This window comes from Diabrotica undecimpunctata, chromosome 8, assembly GCF_040954645.1.
Source record: "Diabrotica undecimpunctata isolate CICGRU chromosome 8, icDiaUnde3, whole genome shotgun sequence".
NCBI classification, from domain to species: Eukaryota; Metazoa; Arthropoda; class Insecta; order Coleoptera; family Chrysomelidae; genus Diabrotica; species Diabrotica undecimpunctata.
Window position 1 is genome coordinate 117,306,417 of NC_092810.1, and position 26,384 is coordinate 117,332,800.

Below are 26,384 nucleotides of genomic sequence, written 5' to 3' on the forward strand. Positions count from 1 at the left end.
AATAATAGAATAGTTATTTTTAAAATAGAAGAATCGAAATTTATGAGCCAAGCATCACATACGCAAACTTTATATTTATAAAAGTCCTGGAGATAGGCCGATAAACTAAATCGATTATATCTTAAATAATATTACCTGGAGATCATGCGAGCGATATACAGATCACATCATATTCTTCCTATAGCTAAACTAAAGTTCAAACTTTATTTACATACCTACTACAAAAGAGGTAAGGCAAGGAAGGCTGAAATAAGAAATAAGGAAGATTTTCTCCGAGAACAAAATATGCCCTATATTCTTGATGGTACGTCCCAAGAAATATAAGCAGCTGTCAAACATTGTGTAACAACAGCAATAAACCCTTCTATGCAGACAAATAATTCTACGAAGCGGAAACACTGAATAATGGACGAAACATTTCAAATAATTGAAAATAGAAGAAATCTTTATCAAACACAAAAAAAAAAAATAAAACGAAGATGTAAGGATGACAAAATAACCAGCCGAGGCCTGTTTAGAAGAATAAGATACATACATAATACTCCAGTCGTCAGAGACGAAAAAGCCACTGATCCTATAAAAATCATACGAACAAGCTGATGTTTGCTAAAGTTGCCAATTTTGGGACCACAAAAAATAAGCAAAAAAGTTTACCATTCCTATCCCCTCCGGCTTCTCATTAAAACACCCCCTCGTAGTGTGAAAAACGGAAAAAATCAAATGTTTTAAATAAAAAATATAGCTGAGATAATTTTAAACAAAATATTTATTAGCACTTTTTGTGGAGAATGAACCGTTCTCCCAGAAACAACGCTTAAAGCGACCGGCGATTTCGAATGTCAGTTAAAGTTATATCAGATCCACGTTAAATATTCGATATCTTTTGATTAGAGTCTTCTATTCCTATTGACAAAAATACAAATGCATTTTTAAGATGAAAAGTGCAGCTTTCGTATGGAATATTTGTATTTTGTCGGAAATAAAGTCCACAGAATACTGTGGACGACTGATTATGGAGGAAAGCACAGACGCCCCATCACAACAAGAAGATGCCAGTTTGGCGACGGAACCTGACGTACTCAAAAGTGAAGTTGAAGCAGCAATTATGAGGCAAAAAAGTCAGAAAGCTGTCGGTCCAGATCATACCTATTGAAATGATTTGGGCCCTAGATGACGTTGGAGTGGATATATATATATATATATATATATATATATATATATATATATATATATATATATATATATATAATACATCAAATTTGTCAAAGAGTGTGGGAGACAGGTAAATGGCCTGAGGACTGGACACAATCACTATATATTCCCATACATAAAAAGGGAGCGAAAGATTTATGTAGCAACTATCGCACAATTGCTCTAATTGCGCATTGCAGTAAGATACTCTTACACATAATTCTCGAGAGGATAAAGCCCTTTTTACTACCTAACATTGCGGAGGAACAAGCAGGTTTCGTCCCCGGACGTGGTACTAGAGAACAAATTTTAAACGTACGGCAGATTGTAGAAAAATCCAGAGAATTTAACATCACAACATATTTGTGCTTCATAGATTATAGTAAAGCTTTCGATTTGGTCAACTGGAGTAAAATGTGGCAGGTTTTGTCTGAAATGGGAGTCCCCAATCATCTGATACTGCTAATTAAAAGCCTGTACAATAACAATTATGCCAGAGTTAGAATAAATGGGGAACTAACCGATAGTTTCAGGGTCACAAAGGGCGTGAGACAAGGCTGCATACTAAGCCCAATTCTATTTAACATCTATGGTGAATGGATAATGCGGAAAGCTACTGAGGACTGGAACGGTGGCATCACCATTGGCGGGAAGAAGATTTGCAACTTGAGATATGCAGATGATACTACTATCCTCGCTAGTTCTGAAGCTGAATTGATTCACCTGCTACAACGGATGGAAGACGTAAGCTTAACGATGGGACTTAAAATAAACAGAGATAAAACGAGAATCATGATAATTGACAGAGTTAACAACAATCAAAATCATCTGGTCATGATAAACAATATCGCTGTTGTAGATAAATTTGTGTACCTGGGCTCATTAATAACCAACAAAGGAGGCTGTACTGAAGAAATAAAGCGGCGGTCAGCAATCGCAAAAAGCGCTATGGCAAAATTAACAAAAATTTGGAAAAGCCATGAAATAACTACCGATACAAAAATGAGACTAGTAAGAAGTCTAGTTTTTCCAGTTTTTACTTATGCATCGGAATGCTGGACCCTTACTGAGAAAGACAAAAAGAACATAGATGTATTTGAGATGTACTGCTGGAGACGAATGCTGAGAATACCATGGGTGGCCCGAAGAACAAATGAATCCATACTGGACCAGCTAAACATAAAGAAAAGACTAAGAACACAAATATCAGAACAAATAATAAGCTATTTTGGACATGTCCTTCGAAGAAATGGTCTTGAAAAACTTACCATCCAGGGAAAAGTAGAAGGCAAAAGAAATAGAGGTAGATCTCCCACACGATACACGGACCATATTGTTGCTACCATTGGCGCTCCATTGTCAGATTGTGCTAGAATGGCAGAAGATAGAAAAACGTGGAGGAACATTGGGAAATTTAGCTAATAGCTTCATGATATCACGATACCTGCATCAGGTTAACGACTAAGAAGAAGAAGAAAGTCAGTTTTTATGAAGGGGTTAAATAAATAAAGTTGCTGGATTTTTGACTTTTTTTATGATTCTAATGTGGCCAATAAAATTTATCAATTTCGTTGACCAGCCACTATGAAATTTCCATTGTTAGAGCCTAATCTTCAAAACCTCTAGCATGACATTTTTGGTGTTGAGTTCTGCCAACAAATGTGAGGGATTTCAAATATGCCTTAAAAACGCTGAATTGAAACATTTATATTACAAACGATCTAAAATGTTTAAACTGGTTCTTTTCAATTACACAAGTAAGATTTTCGACACCAAACAGTTTCAGTTACAAACTCCACCCAATACCGTCTTCGTGTAGGCATTTCCCGTTACCTACGATCGTTTGTAATGTAAACGTTTAAATGAGGCGTTTTTTTAGTCATATTTCGGATACCTCATGTTTGTTGCCAAAACCCAAAATCGAAATTTCATGTGATAGATTTTGAAAACTAGAATAATGAAAATTCCAGTACGATCGGTCAATGAAAGTGATAAATTTTATTATTCTCATAAGAATCGTAAAAAATGGCAAATATCGCGCAACGTTTACTTATTGAACCTATTTATGGAAACTTCATTTGCTGCAAAACTCTTTACCTTTAAAACGCATTTTGATTTTTGTCGATCGTAAAACTAAGATACATATTATTATAAAAATTAATATTATCACTGCGCCGAGCCGACCTCCTCTCCGAAGTCTTCTTCAGGGCTTTAGGGGTCTTAATCTCCTGAGCAACCAGACACTACTATACTGTTCACTAGTCACTGCACTACCAGTGAACAGTGTGATAGTATCTGGGTGCTTATCAGACTGAGACTTCGGAATCCCTGAAGAAGACGTCAGGGAGAATGTCGAAAGCTCGGGGCAGTAATAATCGACATTGTTTAATCCGGAAGCCTGGTGAGTTTAATCTTAGTATCTAGTATCTAGTATTTAATCTCTAGTAATATACACATACGAATCTATATATACCCGAAAGCGAAGACCACAATAAAAACCGGAATAAATTTGATTCACCTCCATCCAGTCAAATATGATATTCCCGACAATGGATCACTGACTGGACATAATCTATAACGATGATAACATACAAAACAGGCAGCTTTCATAAATGCGATAATTACAGAACTATTTTCCTTATCTCACATGCCAGCAAAATAATGTTATCAATCACCAATGAGAGACTGAAAACATTCCTAAAAAAAAAAATACCAGAAGAGCAGGCTGTATTTGGCAAAGGTAGAGGTACCTACACGAGAATACCTTTTAAATATAGATTATCGCAAGGCTTTCGACAAAGATAACTGGCATCACTTATGGCGGACACTAAAAGAAGTAGGCGTACATCCGATTTCACCAGCCGATTCTCCAAAATAAAAAATTCTACAACTATTCGAGGGAAACGTCGATGGACAAAATGAAACTGGAGGACATATTTACATAATAGAAAAATTTTGCATCAAAACTATTAAAGATCGGTTCATTCAGACGGTTGTTAAGGTATTCATAGGATTTAAGAGAGATTCAGATAAAACATTTGATCGCTAACATCTACTAGTGGATAGACATACTAAGAAAAAGGAAATTATCGTAAGGTTTTTCTTATATAATTCAAGAAATATATTTGAAAAAGTTAAGGTTCTGAAAACCTTCTTTAGCTTTATCTGAAAATACTTTGATAATAACATATATTGTATTCCAGTTTTTAATAGAATGGAATCAGTTTTGGTTAAGTGACGCTAAAATAGAATATTTTTTTATTTTTTAGCTCAGGTTTAAACCACGCACCATTTGATATTATTTTTATAATTTTTTTTTATGCGTAAAGCATTATTTTTGAAAGACTAGATCTACCAAATCTAATCATTGTTTAATTTAAGTACATAATTAGATCCTGCGTAGTGTTCGATCCAAACATGAAAATGAAATTTCACAGTTTTCTTTCGCTTCAAGATGAGATAAGAAAATACGTTCCATTGTGTACGAGTTACGTAACTTTTAGTGATGGTTTCGAATAATGTCTACATTCTTCATTCTTTACTACAACCTTGACTCAAATGGAATGTTGATACAAAATAGATAACCAACGATTCACATTTTATGCTGCCTCATTTCACTTTCAGATTATAGATTTGTGTTTCTTAATCTTTTATTAAATACGCAGATGTAAGTGGAACGATATAAAATAGTAATGGTTTAGCGCGTTATGTCTTTTAACAAATTTTTAATCGACACATAATCGATACATTATATCTTATCGAATAATAAAACTTACAATAAAGTAAAAATTTCTGATGGATAATGGTCTAAAATATATCGTCTGTATAGAGGCAAAACTCACTAAGGGCCAGTTCTACAATGTAGGTATACAGTATAGTTATTCCTGGTTTAACTTATACCTAGAGTTATTCGAAGTACAATTGGTATAATTGTAATTGGTATAATTGTAATTGGTACAATTAGTATAATTGATTGCGTGTTCTACAATGTTCGAGCGACGACAGTAATACGCGTCGAGAGGAACCTTAGTTCTAATGAATGACAGTCGCTAATTTTCCTGACATCTGACATTGACAGGGGCATAATATTTACCTGAAATATAATTTACCTTTATAAATGTTTGTCTTTATTTTCTTAATGTATTATTTTGTGCTCATTGTTTGACTTAGAACTTAGAATGAAAAAAAGCGTTGCAACAACTTTACCGGAAATGAAATTGATGTGTTAGTGAGTTTAGTGGAAAAATTTAAAGAAATTGAAGGTAAATAAAATTCTGTTTTTGAATATTTAGACTTATTTATTATTACGTTCTAGAATGCAAGAAAAACTGATATCGTAACAAACAGTGGGAAAGAAGCAGAGTGGCGAAAAATAGAAATTCAATTTAATTCTATATGTGGGACAGGTAGAACTGCCAAAATGTTAAGAAGCAATTGGGACTCCCCGATTATAAGCAACAATTGTACAAAACAGGTGGTGGGTCAAAAAGAGATTTAGGGCTTAGTAGTGCTAGTAATAACACTGAAATGGAACTGGGCAGGTCACGTGGCTCGAATGACAGATAATAGATGGACAAAATGGATACTGGAATGGAGACCAAGAGATGATGCCTACCGAAGCAGAGGTCGTCCACCAACACGTTGGACTGACGATCTAAAACGTTGTCATAGGAATTGGATGCAAGAGGCACAAGATCGAAATAGATGGAAAATTATGAGGGAGATCTATGTCCAGCAGTGGATAAGCGAAGATTGAATGATGTGATGATGATGAAGTGCTAGTAATCGCATATTAACTATAATTGGCATTGGGGCAACAGGAACAATATCACAGTTTGATTCTGATTTTGGTATGCAAAATATGTTACATTATTTTTTATCCTCTAGATACAAATATTAAATGTAGAACTCTATGAATATATTCTTTTACAAATACAGAAATTACTGTTCAAGAGGAAAATGTTATTCCAGAGGAAACTCTTGAAATTATCAATATTCACAATGATAAAGAATTTACAGATTGTGAGATTGATGACGCCAATGTAAACACAATAGAACTGGAATTTATTATCACTACTTCTGGTATGTTTGTAATGTAATGTATTGTATTTACAGGCAGGCTGTAGTTGGAAATCATGGACCCCACAACAGATTAGGCGGCCCATGAGCAAAGCATTGAACGTTTTGAATGTTGTCGGTAAGCGATTTGTTAAAGCATGTAATAAGCAGTTTTATTTTTAGATGCGGAGTGTGATGCAGTAAGTAAAGAAAACTTGCACATAGTCCCTGAAGAAAAACAACCTGTCAACTCTGCTGATATAGCAAAAGGTAATTTTTTCTTTATTTCAAAATCAGTAATATTAAACATGTAATTTTTTAGGTTTTGCTAATGCTGGAAAGACGAAAAGGTTTTATAAGAAGAAATCGATTCCTTCAAAACTAAAAAATCAGCAGAACAGTGGTTTATATGAAGAACTAGCAAAAAATATATAGAGTATACCTATAAATTTTCAAATAATATCGAAAATCGAAAAACGACTTGCTGAAAAATATGAGTTAGAGATTATTACTGGCCAACCTAGAAGGCTAAAAGAACGTTTTAATTCTTTGACGTGAATAAAATAATTAAAATTTTTAAGTTTAAAAGCTTTGTTTTCATCTCATTTTTTTAATAACAAATTAAATTAAAACTATTTTCGTCATGTGTTATATTTTATTTTGAGTTGTCATAAGTTTGTTGTTTTTGGGTTGCTACTATTAGTGCCCGTGAATGTTCCAATGATACCCGCATACCCATCGAGAGGATAGGAAACCTACGTTTCCGCACCCCATATGATCTTTCCACAAAATTTCATGTTCGTATATGTGATTCATTGAAAAGTGTTTCAGCAGGAGTAATGGGCTGATCTAAGGGAGTGATTAAAACATTATTATTACCATACCTGCTGTCCCCTAAAAAAAAAACACTCGTTCCAAATTCTATATTCTCCAACCTTCCTAAGATTCTACTGTTATTATAAATTACCTCATCATGGGGCAAACCAGGCCACCGTGCAACAACAACCATTATTTTTAAACATGCATTACAAATTGTTTGTACATTCCACGAGAAATATACCTTCCGATTTCTGTATCTTTCTGCTTCATTTTCACCTGGAGACATTATACGAACATAAGTGCAGTCAATTGTACCAATAACACGAGGGAATCTAGCAATGGCATAAAAACCTTCTTTTACTTGCAAACGTTCCATGTCAGTTTCTGGAAATTTACCAAACTTTGAACAATTTCGGCTGTCTATATACTATTGCTTCCCTTTCGTCCTCATCTTGTTCGTCTTGATGTGCCTATCCGTTACGAATGTTGGCGATCATCATGGCAATCTTTATCTTATCTGCAGCAGCGCGGAAAAGCTGCACAGATGTTGTATTGAACCAGATTCTGAGATTATTTAACCAAGATGTTCTTCTTCTTCCTGGACCTCGTTTTCCAAATATTTTTCCTTGCATGATGGCTTGAAGGAGAGCATATCTGGATTCATTTCGCATAATATGTCCGAAGAACTGTAACTTTCTAGATTTGATGGTGGTCAGTATCTCTCGGTTCTTATTCATTCTTCTGTGGACCTCCTCATTTGTGACTCGGTCAGTTCACGGGATCTTAAGCATTCTCCGATATAGCCACATCTCAAATGCTTCCAGTTTTCTGCACATATCTTCGTTAGCATCGCAGCATTCTTACTTTTGTATCAAGAGAGAGATTGTGACTCTCGAAGAAGGCCCCCATCCGATTGAAGGTGGATCTAGCTTTTCCGATGCGTGCTGTAATCTTCTGGTTGTTGGTCCATTATTCATTTATTATGGTGCCAAGGTAGTTGTAGTGCGTCACTCTTTCTACAAGGGATTGGTTGACGTAGAGTTGACCTTCTGTTATTCTTTTCTTGCTAATTATCATAATCTTTGTCTTCTTAACGTTTATATTGAGTCCATATTGTTAACTGTAATACGTGAATTTGTTCATAAGAACTTGTATGTCTTCTAAGTTGTCCGCAAATACTATGGTGTCATCTGCATATCTGATGTTGTTTAGCCGGTAACTATTTAGTAGAATACCGTTTTCAGTTTCGTGCAAAGCTTTGCTAAATATTCTTTCAGAGTACAGATTGAAGATTAGAGGAGACAAAATACAGCCTTGCCTCACTTCACGCATGACTTTCACATAGTCAGTGTGTTCACCTTCAACTCTGAGATTTGCTGTCTGATTCCAGTAGAGACTTCTAATTATTTTCAGATTTTGGTTGTTAATTCCTGTTTATTTTAGTATTTGCATCATCTTGGCGTGCTGTATTCGATCAAACGCTTTCTTGTAATCAACCAGACATGCGTATACGTCGCAGTTCACGTCTCTGCATCTCTGGAATAAGACTTGTACTGAGAACAAAGCCTCTCTAGTACCAACAGCATTTGTGAACCCGAACTGGTTGGCGGAAATTTGACTTTCACACAGCTTGTAAATTCTCTTATGAATTATGTTTAGGAACAATTTTAGGAGATGACTCATGAGGGTTATAGTACGGTAATCTTCGCATTTTTTGGCTTCTGATTTTTATTGGAAGTGCATTAAACTCAGATTTTAGCCATTCTGTTGGTATTTATCCAGAGTTGTATATGTTGTTCAATATCTTTGCGATTATTGCTATTGATTCGTTGTCTATTAGTTTGAGTAGTTCTGCTTGTATATTATCAGGACCTGCAGCTTTGCCATCCTTTAACTGTGTTCTTGCGGAATAAACTTCCTGCTGTAATATCTTGGTCCATCATTTACCTCTTTATCTAGCTCAAAGGTGTTATCTCTTTGGTCTTCAAATAGTTTTTCTAGATATTCTTTCCACGTTCTTATTTTACTCTGTCCAAGATGATGTTTCCCTCAGAATCAGTTATATTTCCTTTCTGTCTTCGTCTTAGTCCCTCTGTGAGTTCTTTAACTTTCTTATGTACATTGTGACTATCGTACTTTGACTGCAGAGTCTCAATTTCTTCGCATCTTTCGCTTCTCTGATTTTCGTTCTTATTAATATATTTATGGTTTTATATTTCTCTGGGTCATTTTTGGCTTCTCTTCTCTCGTCCATTAGTATCAGGATCTCATCTGTCATCCATGATTTTTTTCTTCATTAATCTATCTGTCTTTAAGTGTTTACCATTTACATTTTGCACTCGTCCTCATAGGAATCAAAAACATTTAAATCTGCTTGATTCATTTCGAAAATATTAATTAAAATTAAAAGGTTAATTAAAAAGCAACAAATAGTATCACCTATAACCTTATTCGCTCATCAACTTGTCAAAGAATATGACATACACTGCTGACCAATAGAAGGCGGGAATAACTTTATCTCTAGTATATTCGCCCGAGCTGACATGGATAAGTTATGTGTTAGTTTATACTGGGAAGACTCCAACTCTTTATAAAAGTAATGTTATCTACAAGTTGCCTTGTTCAGATTGTCAAAGCTGTTATGTCGGTCAAACTTCACAATGGCTCAAACAGAGAATAACAACACAAAAGTGACTGTACAAAAAAGAAAAATACGTATGCGGCAGTTGACCACCATTTATAACTGGGCATCATTTTGACTATTCAAATGTCAAGAAAATAGTTAAAAACAGATTATTTTTGGAAATGTAAAAGAGTCAATAAATTACAAGGCAGACATGGGACAGTTAAGTAATATATACTGTAATATTTTAAATATTTTAAATTAATTTTACTGTATAAACAATAAAACATTTTAACCGTCCTGTATATTTTTAACATGTATAAAACTGACTATTTCTGTTGTTGTTTTAATATGTACTTGTGTTTTTTTATGTTTGCTTTTTGTGCTTTTTATTCACTAATTATTATTATACACCCAAGTAATATTGTCTGTTAGTACTGTTTTGAACGTGGAAATGTTAAAATACTCAGTCAGTGTTCAATAATTTATAACATCGTTATTTTTATTAATTTTATTTAAAATAATATTGTAGCTAACAAACAATTAGCGAAATATAGGGATGTAAAGAAAAAAAGGAGTTTTATTTGCAAATATGCAACAGCAGTAAATAAATAAGCATATTAGAGGAAATTTTTCGTATCTCTTTAATATAACGTGTCCAACTGACTTTTCTTGTAATAAGGAAGTGAAAAGTTTTAATACATTGTATTAAAACAACGCATTGTAGTTTTATTTAAATCTACACGAATTAAAAAATTATGCGTGAGTATTCGCTATATACATTTACATTATTCAAATATGCAAAGATTCTTTCATTACACCTCTGCTAGTCCTACGTTAACGAGAAATTATTTCTTCGTCTTTATTAGGTAACGTATGTAAATCACAGTTTCCATTAAGAAGATGACAAATATAAAAATTTATCACTCGCTGTAACATTCTTATTTGCATTTACGATATTTACCGTTGCATGAAAATGTTGAAATTTTGAAACGAAAGTTGATATCCTCCGTTTTTTATTAATAGATAGGTATATTATCTATGTAATTTGGAAAATTTTACAAATTACATTCATTTTTAAATTCTGATAGAATCATGTCATAATAAATTTAATTGAGTTTTTAAACTTGTTTTTATCTACTTGTGCAATTTTTAATTACTTGATGTAAATGATGAAAAGGTTGCCAATGTGAGTCCATAATACTAATGTATAGGAAATAGGTCAAGTCTCATAATCTTAGGTAAGTTTCTATTATAGTAGAATTTGTAGGTTTCGAAGCTTACAATATGTATCTCACCATCAGGCCTCAGTACATAGGCCTTTTCAACAAAAACTAAAAAATATCAGATACAAGAAGGCTCTTCTTATATATGTAATTTTGTAAATCACCAACACCCTCAAGGGACGCATTCATTCAGTTAAGGAAATATTTGTTATTAAATATACAGTATTTGGCTGATTTGATGACGTATTTGAGGCTATTGAACGATATTAGGAATAACGTTTTATTTCGACAGGCATCTACAGTTCACCTTTGAAAACACTATCTTTTTCACTCTTTACGTAGACAAAAGCCGTTAAAATGAAAGTAAAAGACTGCATTTCATTTTAATTTGCACTACACCATTGTTTTACACGTGTTTCGAGGTATATTAACTCTCATAATGAACACGTGGAAGTTTAAACTAAAATGAAATGCAGTCTAGGTATTTTCTTGTTTATTTTGACTTTGTGATTTTCGAAGTAAAAATCGAAATTTCTTTACTTTGCCAAAATCGAAATCGAGACTAAATTGGAGGATATGAGTTTTACAGTTACACCTCCCAAAAATTATTTAACATTCATATCCCGATGAAGTCAGCCCAACAAATAGGGTGTAGGATACAAAAATTAATTATAAATAAAATGTGAAAAGTCTCTATCAATCCCACAAAGATAGTTTTTTGTCGGACTGTATAACTCTTACATATATCCACAAGGAAAATAAATTTCCAATATATCACAAACACTTTATTTAAAAAATCCTTTATGAAAGATATATCACTAGCTACATCACAGAACGTTTTCGGAGTTAATAGTCCATCTTCAGTGCTTCTACTAAATACACATGTTTAAAGCCATTAAATATATGGATGAAAACCCTGTAAATATTATTAAATTGGTTTTATATTACATTGTTGCTGATAATTTTATACGATGTTACAGTTTTAAACAGATTTACTTCATGGCAACGTAAAACTCCCAACTGGGGTTACTGGCCCGGAGCCGTCGGCTCTAAACGAACCTTAAGTATCAACTAAGTTGCTAAATACTCATTATATCCAAAAACTATTCTGAAAGTAGCTTAGACTGGTTTCGATGATGTGACAAAAGCTGTTATTACTCGAATTCTTCTTCTTCTTTTTTTCTTCTTCTTTTTCTTCCTCTTTATAAGCAATTCTGCTTGTTTATTAGTGGATTAATACCTCTATGGAAGGCTGTCACTCCATGTTTTGCGATGTCGTCCGCTACTTGTTCTGCCGATTGGTGACTTATCTCTTGCTATTCTGACGACACGGGTCTCCTCCATTCTGCGTATGTGGTTATTCCATTCTTTTTTTCTATTTAGTTTTCATTCATATTCATTTATACACTGTACGTTACATTTTCTTCTAATATCTTCCCTTTTTTTTTGATCTCTCAGCGTATTTCCTGTAATTCTTCTCAGTACTCTCATCTCTGCTGTTTCCAGTAGCCTTGGTGTTGCGGCTGTATCGGATTTTGTTTCTGAGGCATATGTAATTATTGGTCTTACACTGGCTTTATAAATCCTTGACTTTATCTGAGTTCTATTGTGTCTATTTCGTCATATAGTGTTATTAAGGTATCCTGACTGTCTATTTGCTTTTTGTGCTTAATCTCTTACTTCTTTGTACAGGTCTCCATAACTGGACAATGTTGTATTATGTTTATTATGGTCATGTAATGGACACACACATTAACTTTTTTATTTTATTGTGTCTATTCACAACGTATTCATCTTATAACCTATGTTCTATATCCTAACCTAGTCAACCTGTTGACAGCTGATGTCTGACCTTCCTGCCTTTACACCTAGTGCTGCCAACCAACCTAAGCTATATCATACAAGTCTAAGGTATTTTATTTCCATTACTTGTTCAATACTGATGCCATCAATTTCTATTTTACATTTGGTTGGTTTTTTGCAGTAAGATAGGAGGCAACAGAGATGGAATGCCTGCGAAGATGCTGCAGAGTAACAAGAATGGATAGGAGAAGTAATGACGAAATAAAGCAAAGAACATCAATAGAAACAGACATACTAACATATATAGAACAAAAAAGACTAAAGTGGTATGGACATGTAGGAAGAACTAGCGACAGCAGATGGATAAAGAGAATAACCGAATGGAGCCCCATAGGAAGGAGGAAAAGCGGACGACCCCGAAAATCCTGGAGGAAAGAAGTAGACGACGCTATGAGTAAGAGAGGCCTAAACGATGGAGAATGGAACAACAGAGAGAGATGGAAACGGTTGAGCGAGGAAAGGCAGTGAATACTGTAGAATCCCTAAATATATATATATATATATATATATATATATATATATATATATATATATATATATATATGGTTTTTTGCTGATTACTATTGTTTTAGTTTTCTGAGATGAAATTGATATATCAAATTCTTTTGCTCTTATGTTAGATATGTGCAGTCTTTGCAGACTGTCTTAATCTTGGGCTATCAATATTGCGTCGTCTGCGTAACAGAGTATTTTTATTGCTCGAATTGAATTTGAATATTTTTTAGTAGCTGCCGAGGCTAAGTATGAAAGTGATTGTTGTAATTCCTTCTTGAGACCGACGACTGGATGTAAAGCAAGTACTCCTCAAGATGAAGCTACGAATCTTACAATGAATGAAATATTTATATACATTGAAAATAGCAGTCAGTTCACATTAAACGATGCAAAAACACGGCTACAGAGAACAGGACAGTTAAGATACAATCAAAGCTGAGGTATGACAATACAATTATTATTTATAGACAATCATATTGATATTTTAAATCAAGCTTAATACGAGAAAAAGATTAAATGAAAAAAAAAAAAAGAATGATTTAGGATCCTGGAAGCTGATGAAGCAATAATCCGAGACGATATTCAATCTGCAATATTCTAAAATTATAACTACTCCCACCAGACCATAGATTTGATGATTTAAACAGCGAAATTTTAGAGTAGCTCACGCATTTTTTTAGGAAGATATTCTAGCCAATATAGATCATTCAAAATTAATAAACAGAAATATTAGTCATAGTATTATCATTACTGTTAGGCCTTTTAAATATAGATAACAATAGGGTCTCTCAGTTTTTTCCATCGTTAATTTGGGTCAAAACGTCTTATACAATTTTTTTCGTCCACCTCATGTCCTACCACCAGAAAGTGGCACGCTTATTCAATACGTTGCAGATAATGATGATATAAATATAAATATTCTAAACGGTAATATCACGCTTCGCCTAACGGGTATCATTCAAATTGTTACTACAAAAAGTTCAGTTTTATCAGAAGAACCCAAAACACGAAAAAAAGAAGCCCTTTCAGCAAAAATTTCATGGCAAAAGTTTATATGCCAATACAAATCTATCAAAATGTGGGTATAGTAGGATACATTAAAGAAAAGATGGTACAGTAGGCGCTACAGTAGATTAGCCGAAGCTTCATATTCTGTAGATTTCGAAGTTAAGAGTAAATACAGAATAATTCCAAAATTTCATCAAAATTGATGCGTGTTAGTGGAAATCGGAGATTGTACCATATTTTTGCCATGGTACACTGGACTAATATGGAAAAGCTCGAGAAATGGTATCAGCAGCATTTGACGGATCTGAATTTGCGAAGATCATAATAAAGCTTGAAGGATTTCCAAATCACGTTAAAAACGCATTAAGTGCATTCTGAAAACACAGATTTTTCAACTTTTTAAATGATTTTATAGAATAAAGACAATTTTTTTGTCCAAAAAATAAACTTTGACCTTGAATAACTTTTTTTGGAAATGTCAACTTGATGGGAACTTTATATTGCGTTTATAACGGTGTTCCGAACATTCGTAGCAGTTTTTAGCTCTAAGCGAATTTTTGTAACTTTGAATGCCTATCTTGACCGGGGTGTAAAGGAAAAATAATAAGTTTAAATAGAAGACATGGATATAAACATTATGTTGTAAATTTAGTGTTTTCATTCCTCCATTCATACAGGCTATGAAATTGATTATTAATAATGTTCTCTATTAAACATTGATTAACTGCCGGTCTCTTTCTTGAAAACTTTTTAAGACTTCTAATGATAATGAGAGTTTTTTATTATCAATCTTATAATGTGTAATTTAAAAATAAGCTTGCGTGTGTAAGGTTGCACTTGTTTTCACCTTAAAAATTTGAACAATTCAAAATAGATTTTACCGAGAACCCTAAACCACATTTTCAACATCCACATTATTTTAATTTCTGCAATTATTAACTTGTGCACACTGTAGATGCTTTTAAATCTATTTAATAATGTATTAAGTATCTAAAGAAACCTTCACAATGAAACATCTGTATCAAGATGCGTTCACTTGCAGCAGATGCGATGAGATTCAATTCAATTACATTATTACTGCTTGGATTACTTGTGGGTGTTGCATCAACCAAGGATGGGTTAAATTTATTGTAGATAGTCGTGCCGATTTCCACTCTCGATTTAAAACCGGTTACCGGCTAATTTGTACAGAATCACTTTACTGACCGCCGAGGAACGCAGTGAAAATAAATTTTGATATAACCATGACATTTCTTTTAACCCGAAGTGGTCAGTAGTTACGTAATGTAGTTTTCCGAAGAGAAGTAATTCTACGTAATTCTACGTGTCCTTGTTCTCTCGAAAATTGCCCGCCTTAAGTAAAGAGAGATTTTATTATTGAAGCAATCTTAATTTCTGAAAATTATACTTTACAAGTAGATGTATCACTTTCTGTTTTATTTCACTACTATATACACTTGACTGCAAAATAATTGACTCAAAATTATTTTGTGAAAATATGTCTCCTGTTTCAATATCAAAAGTGTTAATTTAAATAATATTTAGTATATAAGGATTAACCTCATTATTGAGTTTTAAAAAAGTTTTGTTTTTTGGTGAATCGGATGACGTATTACAAATAAATAATGCAAGACATAGAGAGGGAGTCAGAATTTGACTCATTGAAATCGTCACGCACCGACTTAACGCGTTCGGTTAACATCGTACGCATTAATTTCCATAGCAACTTACTAATACATTAGTAACTTAAGTTCGCAAGTGCATTACAAATGGATACCACATCCGTCAAAGCAGCTCAAGTAGTAGAGCATTATTGAGAGAAGGTCTGAGTCAGAGCGCTATGGCAAATCGACTAAATTTAAGCCAATCTGCCGTGTCCTAACTGTATCGTGGGTACCAAGATCCTGGTGATTATGCCCGCCGGCAAGAAAGAGGCCGTAAACAAATAACAATGGAGAGAGATGATCGATTCCTTGTATCGAAATACCTTAGAAATCGATATTTGACTGGTGCTAATCTCAAAAAACAGTTTAGAGAGGTCCGAGGTGTGGTCACCAGCGTTTGGATAGTCAGAAGGAGATTAAATTCAGCCAACATGACACCAAAAAGGGCAGCTACGGGTCCCAAGCTAACTGCAGCCCAGAGCAAAGGCGATTAGAATTTGTTCGCGAACATCTGGATTGGGACAATTATCAATGGAGTCAAGTATTATTCTCCTACGAAAGTAGGATCTGCCTACATGGCAACGGCAAGAGGCGTCGAGTCTATAGAAGGCCAAGAGAGTGATTTGTTAATGTTTTATATGAGAAATTGTGTCATATGCAGGTGGTTGTTGTATGTTTTGGGCAGGCATTTCCATGGATGGAAAAATCCAGTTGGTTTTCGTGCCTAGTTGAGAACGTGGAGGAGGTTTAACGGCGGATCGTTACATCAGAGACATTTTGGAGGAATATATGGTTTCATACGCGGGATTTATTGGTGATGCACGAGTCACCACCACCTATCTGACTTAGGTCGGTATACCTACAATAAATTGGCCTGCGTTGAGCCCGGACCTAAATCAAATAGAGCATGTTTGGGACGAGCTTAAATGAACGACCAGGGACAGAAATCATGAACCAAAGAGCATAATGTAATTTAGAGCTGCCCTTAATGATAAATAGGAAGCAATATCTCAAGAATTTATTAGAAAAGTCATTCGATATAATATATGTAAAATCGATGGGAAAGTGTAATTAGGAGTAGGGATATTAATATCAAATACTGAAAAATAAAGAAACTCATTTTGTAATTGATAATTTCTCTGTTCATAACGTCTTTCTTGTGTTAGTTCCAATGATGAATATTTAGGAAACTCTGTTCGTATTGGATATTGTTTCTATAATGCGTAATCCAAATAATGCAATACCAGTTTTTGTAAATTCAATAATAAATTTATTGTTTGCACATTATCATTTTATTTTTATACTTCTTACATTGAAACAGTAAGGTATAATCTCAAATATCGCTTTTGAGTCGATTTTTTTGCACTCAAGTGTAGTTAAGAATTATAAGACATACACTATTTTGTTTAAAGTTCATTGCTTAAAGATTCTCAATGGGACAATAATTTAAGAATTATTTTAATTATTGTGACTTACATGCATATAGTCCAGTCGTCAGAGATTTGATATCTCTAAAAATAAAAAGAACCAGCTGAATTTTGATGGGTCATTTTTGGCACCCCAAAAAAGATGCAAAAGAGTTTTTCGGAAAACACCGATTATTGTACCAAGGATCTGTACACCGTAGAAAGAAATGTCTCAAACAAGAAATGTAGCTGAGATAATTTTGAACAAAAATGTTTATTACACTATTTATATGGGACTTCAGGAATATTAGATGTTTTGATTTCTACTCTGTAAATCGTTTGTAAAAAAGGATTTTTTTTCGAAACGTCAAATACTAGTTAACGATGTAATTTTCATTACAATAAATTTTGTCTTAATCCCATATAAACATCCGACAAAACTCACCAAACTCCATACTTTTATAATCGTATTAACTTCGGTAACTTCATAATTGAATCACTATTTGTTTCTGTTATGTTCATGAAAAATTCCATAAGAAGAACTGTATGTTAGCATGACGCTGAAGGATGGCTGTCACTCGATGGATTCATAAAAAGATCACGTTTGTATACTTTTCCGAAACAAAACATTTTTACATTATTACAATATTAATGAGGTGATTAATTACAATTACGTCTTTCAAATACTAAAGAGACTACAGTTTCCCATAAACAAATTGTTGTATTGTTAAATCAATTTTAATAGGGATTTGTATATGAAGATGTCATCTGCTCCATGTATAAGCTTTGTATGCCAATGATAAAATAGTTATGCCAAAGGAAACAATATCAAAACTATTCATACTATAGTTGAGTAGACTTTTAATATGTTAAACGAATAGATAAAGGAATAAGGCTTTAACGTACTTTATAACAAAGTTAAATAAATACTATTTTCTAGAACCCAAAAGTCATGGAACTGACTAATCAAAAATTGTTAAAATTACGACTGTAGAGTCCAGCAACAACTCTCTTTTTCGTACGGAATAAAAGTATTGATTTTTCCCAATCATTTAAAATGTAAAAACCTCTTGTCCAGCCAACGACAGACAGCAATATATGAAAATATTAATAAAAAAATAGAGTTTTCAAATGGCATATCCACTATGATGTTAAAAATTTTCTCAAAAAATTAAAACAACAAAAAAACTCAAATCGAACGGAATCAAAATTCAACAACGCTTAAAATTAAACGTGAAGTCAGAGATGAATTTGCGTTACTCGTATTAATTATCCAAGCACTAGTCAAAATATCACCGGTAGAACATGGTAAGCATAAGCATAATCAAAAATGCTCAGATTAATTGACAGCAAGACAAGCACGTAGTATATAGGCGTAATGTATACATATACAGATTAATGTTTATTCTTTACAATTTTCTCTATGGATGATATCTCATTAACTGATTTTAGATGATATGTATGGATTTCACATGCGAAACGACTTCAATAATGAATGAAAAGCAAGATTCTTTTGGGCTTTTTTTCTCCAAATTGTAACCATTAACCCTTACCACAAGTATCCTTACCATTTTTTTAAAACAATAATAAATCTAGAATTTATAGGCAATAAAACTATCAATTCAACAAATACTAAACAAAATCCAAGCTCGTATTTAACTTTGCCATACATAAAAGGTTTATCTGAACAATTTAAATATTTATTTTCCAAACATATATAGGTATATACATATATATATATATATATATATATATATATATATATATATATTATATTATATTAAATATATTATAATATATATATATATATATATATATATATATATATATATATATATATTTATATATATATATATATATATATAATATAATATATTAGAATATATATTATTTCCATTATATTTACAAATATTTTCGTATATTTACAAATATACAAATAACACACAAATAATATAACCTCAATCATCGAAAAAAACACACACAGTCATGACAGTATTTACTGTCAAGGAGTTTATATTGGTCAAACAAGTCAGCACCTACAATCTAGATGAAATTCACATAAATATGATAAAAATAATACGAGAGCTCTTATCAAACAAGATCACACTTTCAATTTTGAGCAAAAAAAAATTTTAAAAGTAGAACAAAACACAAAAAAGGAAATATATGAATCAATACACATCAAACAGTGCTTAAACCCTATCGGTGACAAAAAGGACGTGAATTTATTAAATAAAATTTATTTCTACATTTTGTAACCAACCCCATACTAAATACCACGAAAACATCAAACATATTACTTTCCAATAAAGATAAAGAAATTTATTGATACGTTGATCAATAGAGACCGATCGGCCCTCTCTTCAAATGAAAAATGACTGAAAACTGAATGTTTTTATAATCTTTATATGTACATAGCAACCGGATTCAACGATAAACAATACACAGGAGCAGTCTTCTTGGATGTAAGCAAAACGTCCGATAGAGTCTGGCAGAAAGGACTAATACACAAAATAAAAGGCTATGGATACAGTGAGAAAATGACGAGACTGATCTTTTCCTATTTGGACCGGAGCTTCAGAGTTCGACTAGGACAAGTCCTATCTGAATTCGGAACCCCGGAGGCTGGAGTACCACAAGGAGCGATCCTGTCACCACTACTCTATAAAATATACACCGTTGACGTTCTAAGAACCCCTTGAACATTACTCAGCCTCTATGCCGACGACACGGTGATAGTGGCCAGGCACAGACATGTAGACATTGCAGTAAACAACTTACATACAGCATTGGACAACACTGAAGAGTGAAGTATACAATAGAAAATCGCCATAAACTTCAAAAATAAAACGCAAGTGGTGCTCTTTAAAATGAGACAACACCCAGAGAAATAACTGACGGTGCAAAATAATCCCTTCGAATGAAAAAGTAAAGCTAAATACCTGGGAGTCATAATGGATAAAGGACTAACCTTCCAAAAACATGTAGAATCAAGTGTAGAAACATGTAGAAACTTCCAAACATGACAAAAGCGTCAATAAGTTGTAAGTAGAAAAAGATAATTCAGAACACAAACAAAGATAAGACTAGTAAATAGCATCATACGACCGATATTAACATACGTTTCTCTCGCATGGAGACATCTCTGCCCAACAAATAAGAAAAGGATTTAAGTGGCCTATGCCAGCAGCCTAAGAGAAGCAGTCAACGTACCCAGATACGTCGCTGAACGAAAAGAACCATCAGAGATGAAAACACTCAGAAAAATTAATTGTAGTCTTTGATCATCAAGGACTGGATAAGGTATAAAAAGAGTGGAATGGAACGATCCTATAAGTCGAATGACAACAAATAGAGTAGTAAAAACGGCGAGAGATGGTTACTGAATAGGAAGACGATCGATAGGAAGACCATGAAAACGATGGAACGACAACTTACTATAGGCAAATTGAAAACAGACAGAGTTATGTCTACATAAAAAGACGAAGAAGAAGATATCTATGTATAGAAGCTATAAAGCAGAATCTATAACAATAATAACTAATAAACTATTCAGCAGGAGATGAAATTTAAATACTTAGACTATGACGGCCATAGATATATTAGGCTATGACTACGCAACAGGCAACGAGGGCAACAAATATAGCTGGCTGTCTGAACAATATAATACAGCGTATTAAAAACATTGGTATTCAGGCTAAATCGAGAATATATAAAGTTGCTACAAGACCTTTAATGACCTACACTGCCAATACTAGATTAGAAACAACAAAAACCAGAATATTGCTTGAAACAACAGAAATCGGTACTTCGTGGCATAGCTGGAAAGACTCTTCTAGACAGAGATAAAAGTGAAAACATTAGCAATACATGTAAGGGAGACGATATTAATGGTTGGTTTCTAAATAGGAATAAAGAGACGAATGAAAATAGTAGAACAGAAGAAAGAAGAATAATGAAAATCGCTCAGGATAAATAGCCAACGGGGCGGAGAAGTATAGACCTAACCCGAAAAATGAGGAGCAACAATCTGAACTTTGGTGCAGGTGGAAGAAGTTAAACAGGCTATACGCCTAAAATAAAGAAGGAAAAAGAAGAAGAATAAAATACTCGGGAATACCGACTATCGACATTATTGTTTTACCTGGTATTGGAAGCAGTTTTTAGTAAAACTGCATGGAGCAATATCTAAAAATGTCTGCTAAATTATAGCCTTCGCAGGTTATTTAACTAATATCAACCAATAAACAGATCTAAAAACAAATAGAAAATATAATGAAGGGAGCAAGAAATAGTAGGTTGATAATAAACGAAAAGAATTCCCATTATATGATAATGGCTGAAACAGAAATGGAAGCATAAAATAAACTCCACATGGAAAAAGGTGATGTATATCCTAAAAGAGTTAAAGAAGTTACTTAATAAAGAGTAAAAATAGAAAAAAAATGGACACGAACAGTATGAAATAAAATCAAGAATAGCAAAAAGACAAAAACATTGCGAAAGGAAATGGAAAAAAGTCGTAAATCAGTACTTGGAAAAATTATTAAAATAAATATATTAATTAAAATTAAAATTAAAATAACAAAAATCCCTCGTGCTTTCTATTGAGATTTATAATAGTCATTTATGCACCAAGGGTGTTATTACGATGATTACGCCCGGAGAGCAACATAATCTAACCAGAAGGACTCTAGCCCAAGGATGTTGCTCGATGGGTGTAATCATCCCTAAAACCAGAGGTACATACAAGATTTTATTTTTCACTTCACATAATATAAAAACTAAAATTAAGACAAAATATATATGCATATTTTTAGTAGTCTATGACAAATAAAGTGTTTGAAGTAGTCTATGGCAGTTGCTGATATTTTGACGTTTGTTGATAATATTATGTAGTTATCAGTTGAATTTATATTCAATTATTGATTTACTAGAAAATATTCGAGAAAGTGCAATAAAGTTAACAGAAAATTTATAACCGCTTTAATCCAGGGCATTGTATGACAGAAAGTACAAAATATTTATTCAATGGAAATTGAAAAATAAAATAGCTGACATAAATTAGACCCTACCAAATATTGGCTTACTTTCAGGAATTGGTATGTTAATTTTTGTTCTTTTTTATGTATAGTTTTCTGAACCTTTTAAAACAAATAACGAGCTGCGCCAGGGAGACCCTCTCCTGTATACTGTTCAATTTGGTTCTGGAAAAAGTAATAAGTATGTCTCAAATCACAACCACTGGTATAATATATAATAAATCCTGGCCAAAGCTAATGATATCAATATTGTTGGGAGAACGGAAAACGCTCTACGAGAGGCGTAATAATTAATTAATAATAAACACCAACAAAACGAAGTATATGAAAATAAGCACGCAACCACAAATCATACGACCACTTGTTACAGAAAATAACGTTATCTAAGGAGTGAACGAATTTGTGTACTTGGGAGCGCTCCTTAACACTGAAAATAATACTACCGCAGATATAAACAGCAGAATTTGCACAGCCAACAGATTGTATTTTGGACTAAATCTCCTCTTTAAATCCAGAATTATATCGAGAAATACAAAAACAAAACTCTACAAAACATTATACGCCCAATCCTAACATATGGTTCAGAGACCTGGACTCTAACAAAAAATAATGAAAATATGTTAGGATGTCTCGAAAGAAAAGTACTAAGGCGAATCTATGGAGCAGTGAATTACAATAGAGTGTTGAGAAGACGTTACAACTTCGAATTTTATAGAATATACCAGGAACCTGATATCGTAAAACATATTAAGATAGGGCGTCTGAGGTGGATAGGGCATGCAATGCGGATGGAACAGAATGACTCTAGACTCTAGATGCTAGAAAAATGCTCCTTGATAGATCCATTGGTTAGAGAAGAAGCGAAGAAAAGCGATGGATAGCGACGACTGGAGAGAAATTCTTAAAGACGCTAGGACCCTCGCAGGGTTGTAAAGCCATAATGATGATGATAATGTTTAGTTTATTTTTCTGATGAAATTATTTTAATCCGAAAAGTTTTTTCCAAAGCCCTTGTGTACTAAATACGTCGTCTATTATCTATCTATGTCGTCTAATATCGTTATAGGATACATCCCGAAAAAATCCAAGGTTTTGGAAGCGGATCAGGTTCTAAATTTTATCAATAAAGCTCCGAATGAAATTGATCTTTTGTCTTTCTTTTAATGGGTGTTTTTGGAGAATTTAAAAGGCATGAGCATGAATTGAAAATGACCGTGAACGATATAGAAGATTTAGGATAATGTCAAGGCACTAATGGTTCTTTCCCGAAATCTTTGAAAATTTCGACAAACTCGGAGAATTTCGGCACTTATAACTTTTCAGGAAAGTTCAAAAATTGTACTTTCAATATTTATAAAGATTGTTAAGGTTAAAAAAATGATAGTTCTATAATATTTACTCCTTTGTAAATTGTTTCAAATAAAAAAAAAATTCGTTCTATAACATTTCCCTTTTTGTCTTATACAACAGGGCGTTATAGACCATAACGCCCGCTTATTATGCCCTAGGATATAATAATTATTATGTGTAATATGAAGAGAAATTTTTTTGAACCAGTTTTCTAATATCTGCAACACTCCGTACAAGAGAAACCACTTGTGACTTATATGGCAAATCTCATTAAAAAAAAAGTCTACAGATGCAAGGGTTACATAATTATTAAATTCTCATAAACACATTATTTTATTATTAAATATATTTTAGTCAGGACTTGACCAAATAAACTTAAAGACAAATAAATAATTAAAGAGATTCACAAACTGTGTGATCCGCGATAAAAACTATCAGTACCTTCTTTTTTAGAAATAATTTTCAAGAAGAGAAATCAATTCCCAATATTCCCTTCATAGGTCAAAAGCTAAGCACCTCAGTTAACGGTAATGTCTATATTCAAATAAACTTTGCAGTGCACATCATGTTCCACCCACTTTTACATAATCAAGAAATCGAAGCTAATAAAATACCACAGATGTCAGAGGTCATAAGTGAAAGGTACTTACCAAAAATTTCATGACTCGTCTTCGATCAACACTGTCGACAAAACTGAGATGTACACAAATTAAAGATCTTCGTAAAATCCCTTTATATACCCTCTCTACTGGAGCATCCTCACTCTTTTAAATACCAATTATTGACTTATTGGGATGAGACAGTTTTTCTTATGAAATGTTTTTTAAGAATTGGATCGCGGCATCTTAAGCAGCACCCAAATACCATTATCCGCGTGTAATTTATTATATTAAATGTGCTATATTTTATTGTCACTGCTTCAAATTTTAGATTTATCTAAAAATAGTGCAGGTATACACGAGAAACAGGATATGCAAAAGACAAAAAGAAAATTCTTGTTTGGGTTATTTATTCTCTAAAAATATTTAGGTTTATTTTAAAAGCTGTATTATTGATTAATCTAAAGTTTAAACTTAGCCGGCATTGAAAAATATGTCTGCATTTATATTTGTTATAAATGGACTTGTTTGCATTATAAAAAAACGATTTTTATTCCATGTGTCGGCTTCTCAGCCAAGGTTGATGTTACCCTATTTTGCGCTAATATTATTTGAGTTGGCGAATCTCCTGTGTGGGACGATTATTTTCCTTAATCTTGTTTCGAAATATTGATTGTAATATATTAATGAATACAATTTTGTATGTGAGAAGATGGTTTATAAGAAAGAGGTCAGGAAGAATGGGAAATGGACCATAAAACCAATAACAAAAAGAGAGAGAGTTATATATGGAAGTGAAAAGAAATCAAAGCGAAATATTGGGTCTGAGCAAAACAAAGAAAAAGGCAGAGAAAAGATCAAGTTAACAGATAAACTACATACTATATTTTTCGGGAGTAAATACTAATCAAAGAGGAAAGGAGGGAGTAAGAATAATAATAGCAAAGGAAATACACCAAAAAGTGATCCAGTACAAATCGGTAAGAGTAGACAGGGATATTGAGGTCTGAGGCGTATGGAAAAATTGGCAAAAAGTAGCAAACAGGAACGGAATGTACATAATAAACTTTTGTAGAAGAAATGACCTCTTAATTGGGAACGCCGAATGACAACAAGATATAAAAGATAAATATATATATTTGCAGCAAGAAACACAAAAAGGCTGATTGACTACGTCGTACATACACAAGAGCTGACGAAAACATTAAAACATGTGATCACAGATCACAGAGTAATTTGACAGAAGTAGATGAAGAAAATAGATACAGTGAAATTGGAGTTGATAAGCTGAAAGACACAGAAAATATGAATAAATACCAAAAAGAATCATAAAATGGAAAAAATTTAGGAACATACTACTATAAAAGGCAGAGAAGATATATGTGGACGAAAAAAGTACAATGGAAAACTAAAGGGAATGGAATTGTGGAACGAAGACATTGAAGATTTAGTAAAGAAAAAGAAACAAGCATGGAAAACATAAATCTAGACTGCATATCACAGAGACGGAGAAGAATACAACACTAGAAGAAACGAAGTGCAACAGGCAGTAAAAAAAAGCGAAAAGGGAGAAAGCTTGGAAATAATTTGGGAAGAAAATAACAGGGAAGTATAGGATTACGAGAACACAAAGTGTAGCAATAATCATACGCTTATTAAACTCACCTGGTGCATAATAAGGGCCTGTACATTTTACTCTTTTTCAACTAGTCTTGAGTAAAATGTCTTTAATTTTTTCTATCAGCCTCTCCTAGCTAACTCTTTTTTCTTCCGACCCCAAATGGCTATTAGGTTTCCGAGGACAGACGGGTTACTATATTTCTTTTTACTACATACTCTTCTACAAACAAAGTGAGGGTAGCCAGACATGGCGATAGGTTGGACAGTAGCAGCTGGCTGTTTCAAAACTGATCATGTGTCCAGAATGATAGCCACATGAATGCCACATACACAGCGGTGCAGAAGGTAATCTGAAATCACTGCACTATTTTCCCAAGAGAATTTCTTCCCATAACGATGACAATTTTAGTAAATGAAGAT

The 26,384-nt window shown here is 33.2% G+C and overlaps 1 protein-coding gene and 1 long non-coding RNA gene across 2 annotated transcripts in view; one reads left to right on the top strand and one right to left on the bottom strand.

Moving 5' to 3' along the window:
* Positions 1-24,549, bottom strand: part of LOC140447907 (uncharacterized) — a 29,473-nt gene extending 4,924 nt beyond the window's left edge. The window contains exon 1 of the mRNA XM_072540830.1: positions 24,396-24,549. Coding sequence (XP_072396931.1) covers positions 24,396-24,407 — 12 coding nt within the window. The 5' untranslated portion in view covers positions 24,408-24,549. The remainder of the gene's footprint in view (positions 1-24,395) is intronic.
* On the top strand, positions 5,301-6,774 carry LOC140448530 (uncharacterized). Its single transcript, XR_011951729.1, has 3 exons — positions 5,301-5,453; positions 6,433-6,519; positions 6,572-6,774. It is a non-coding gene; the product is annotated as an uncharacterized lncRNA (long non-coding RNA).
* Positions 24,550-26,384: the final 1,835 nt, after the last annotated feature.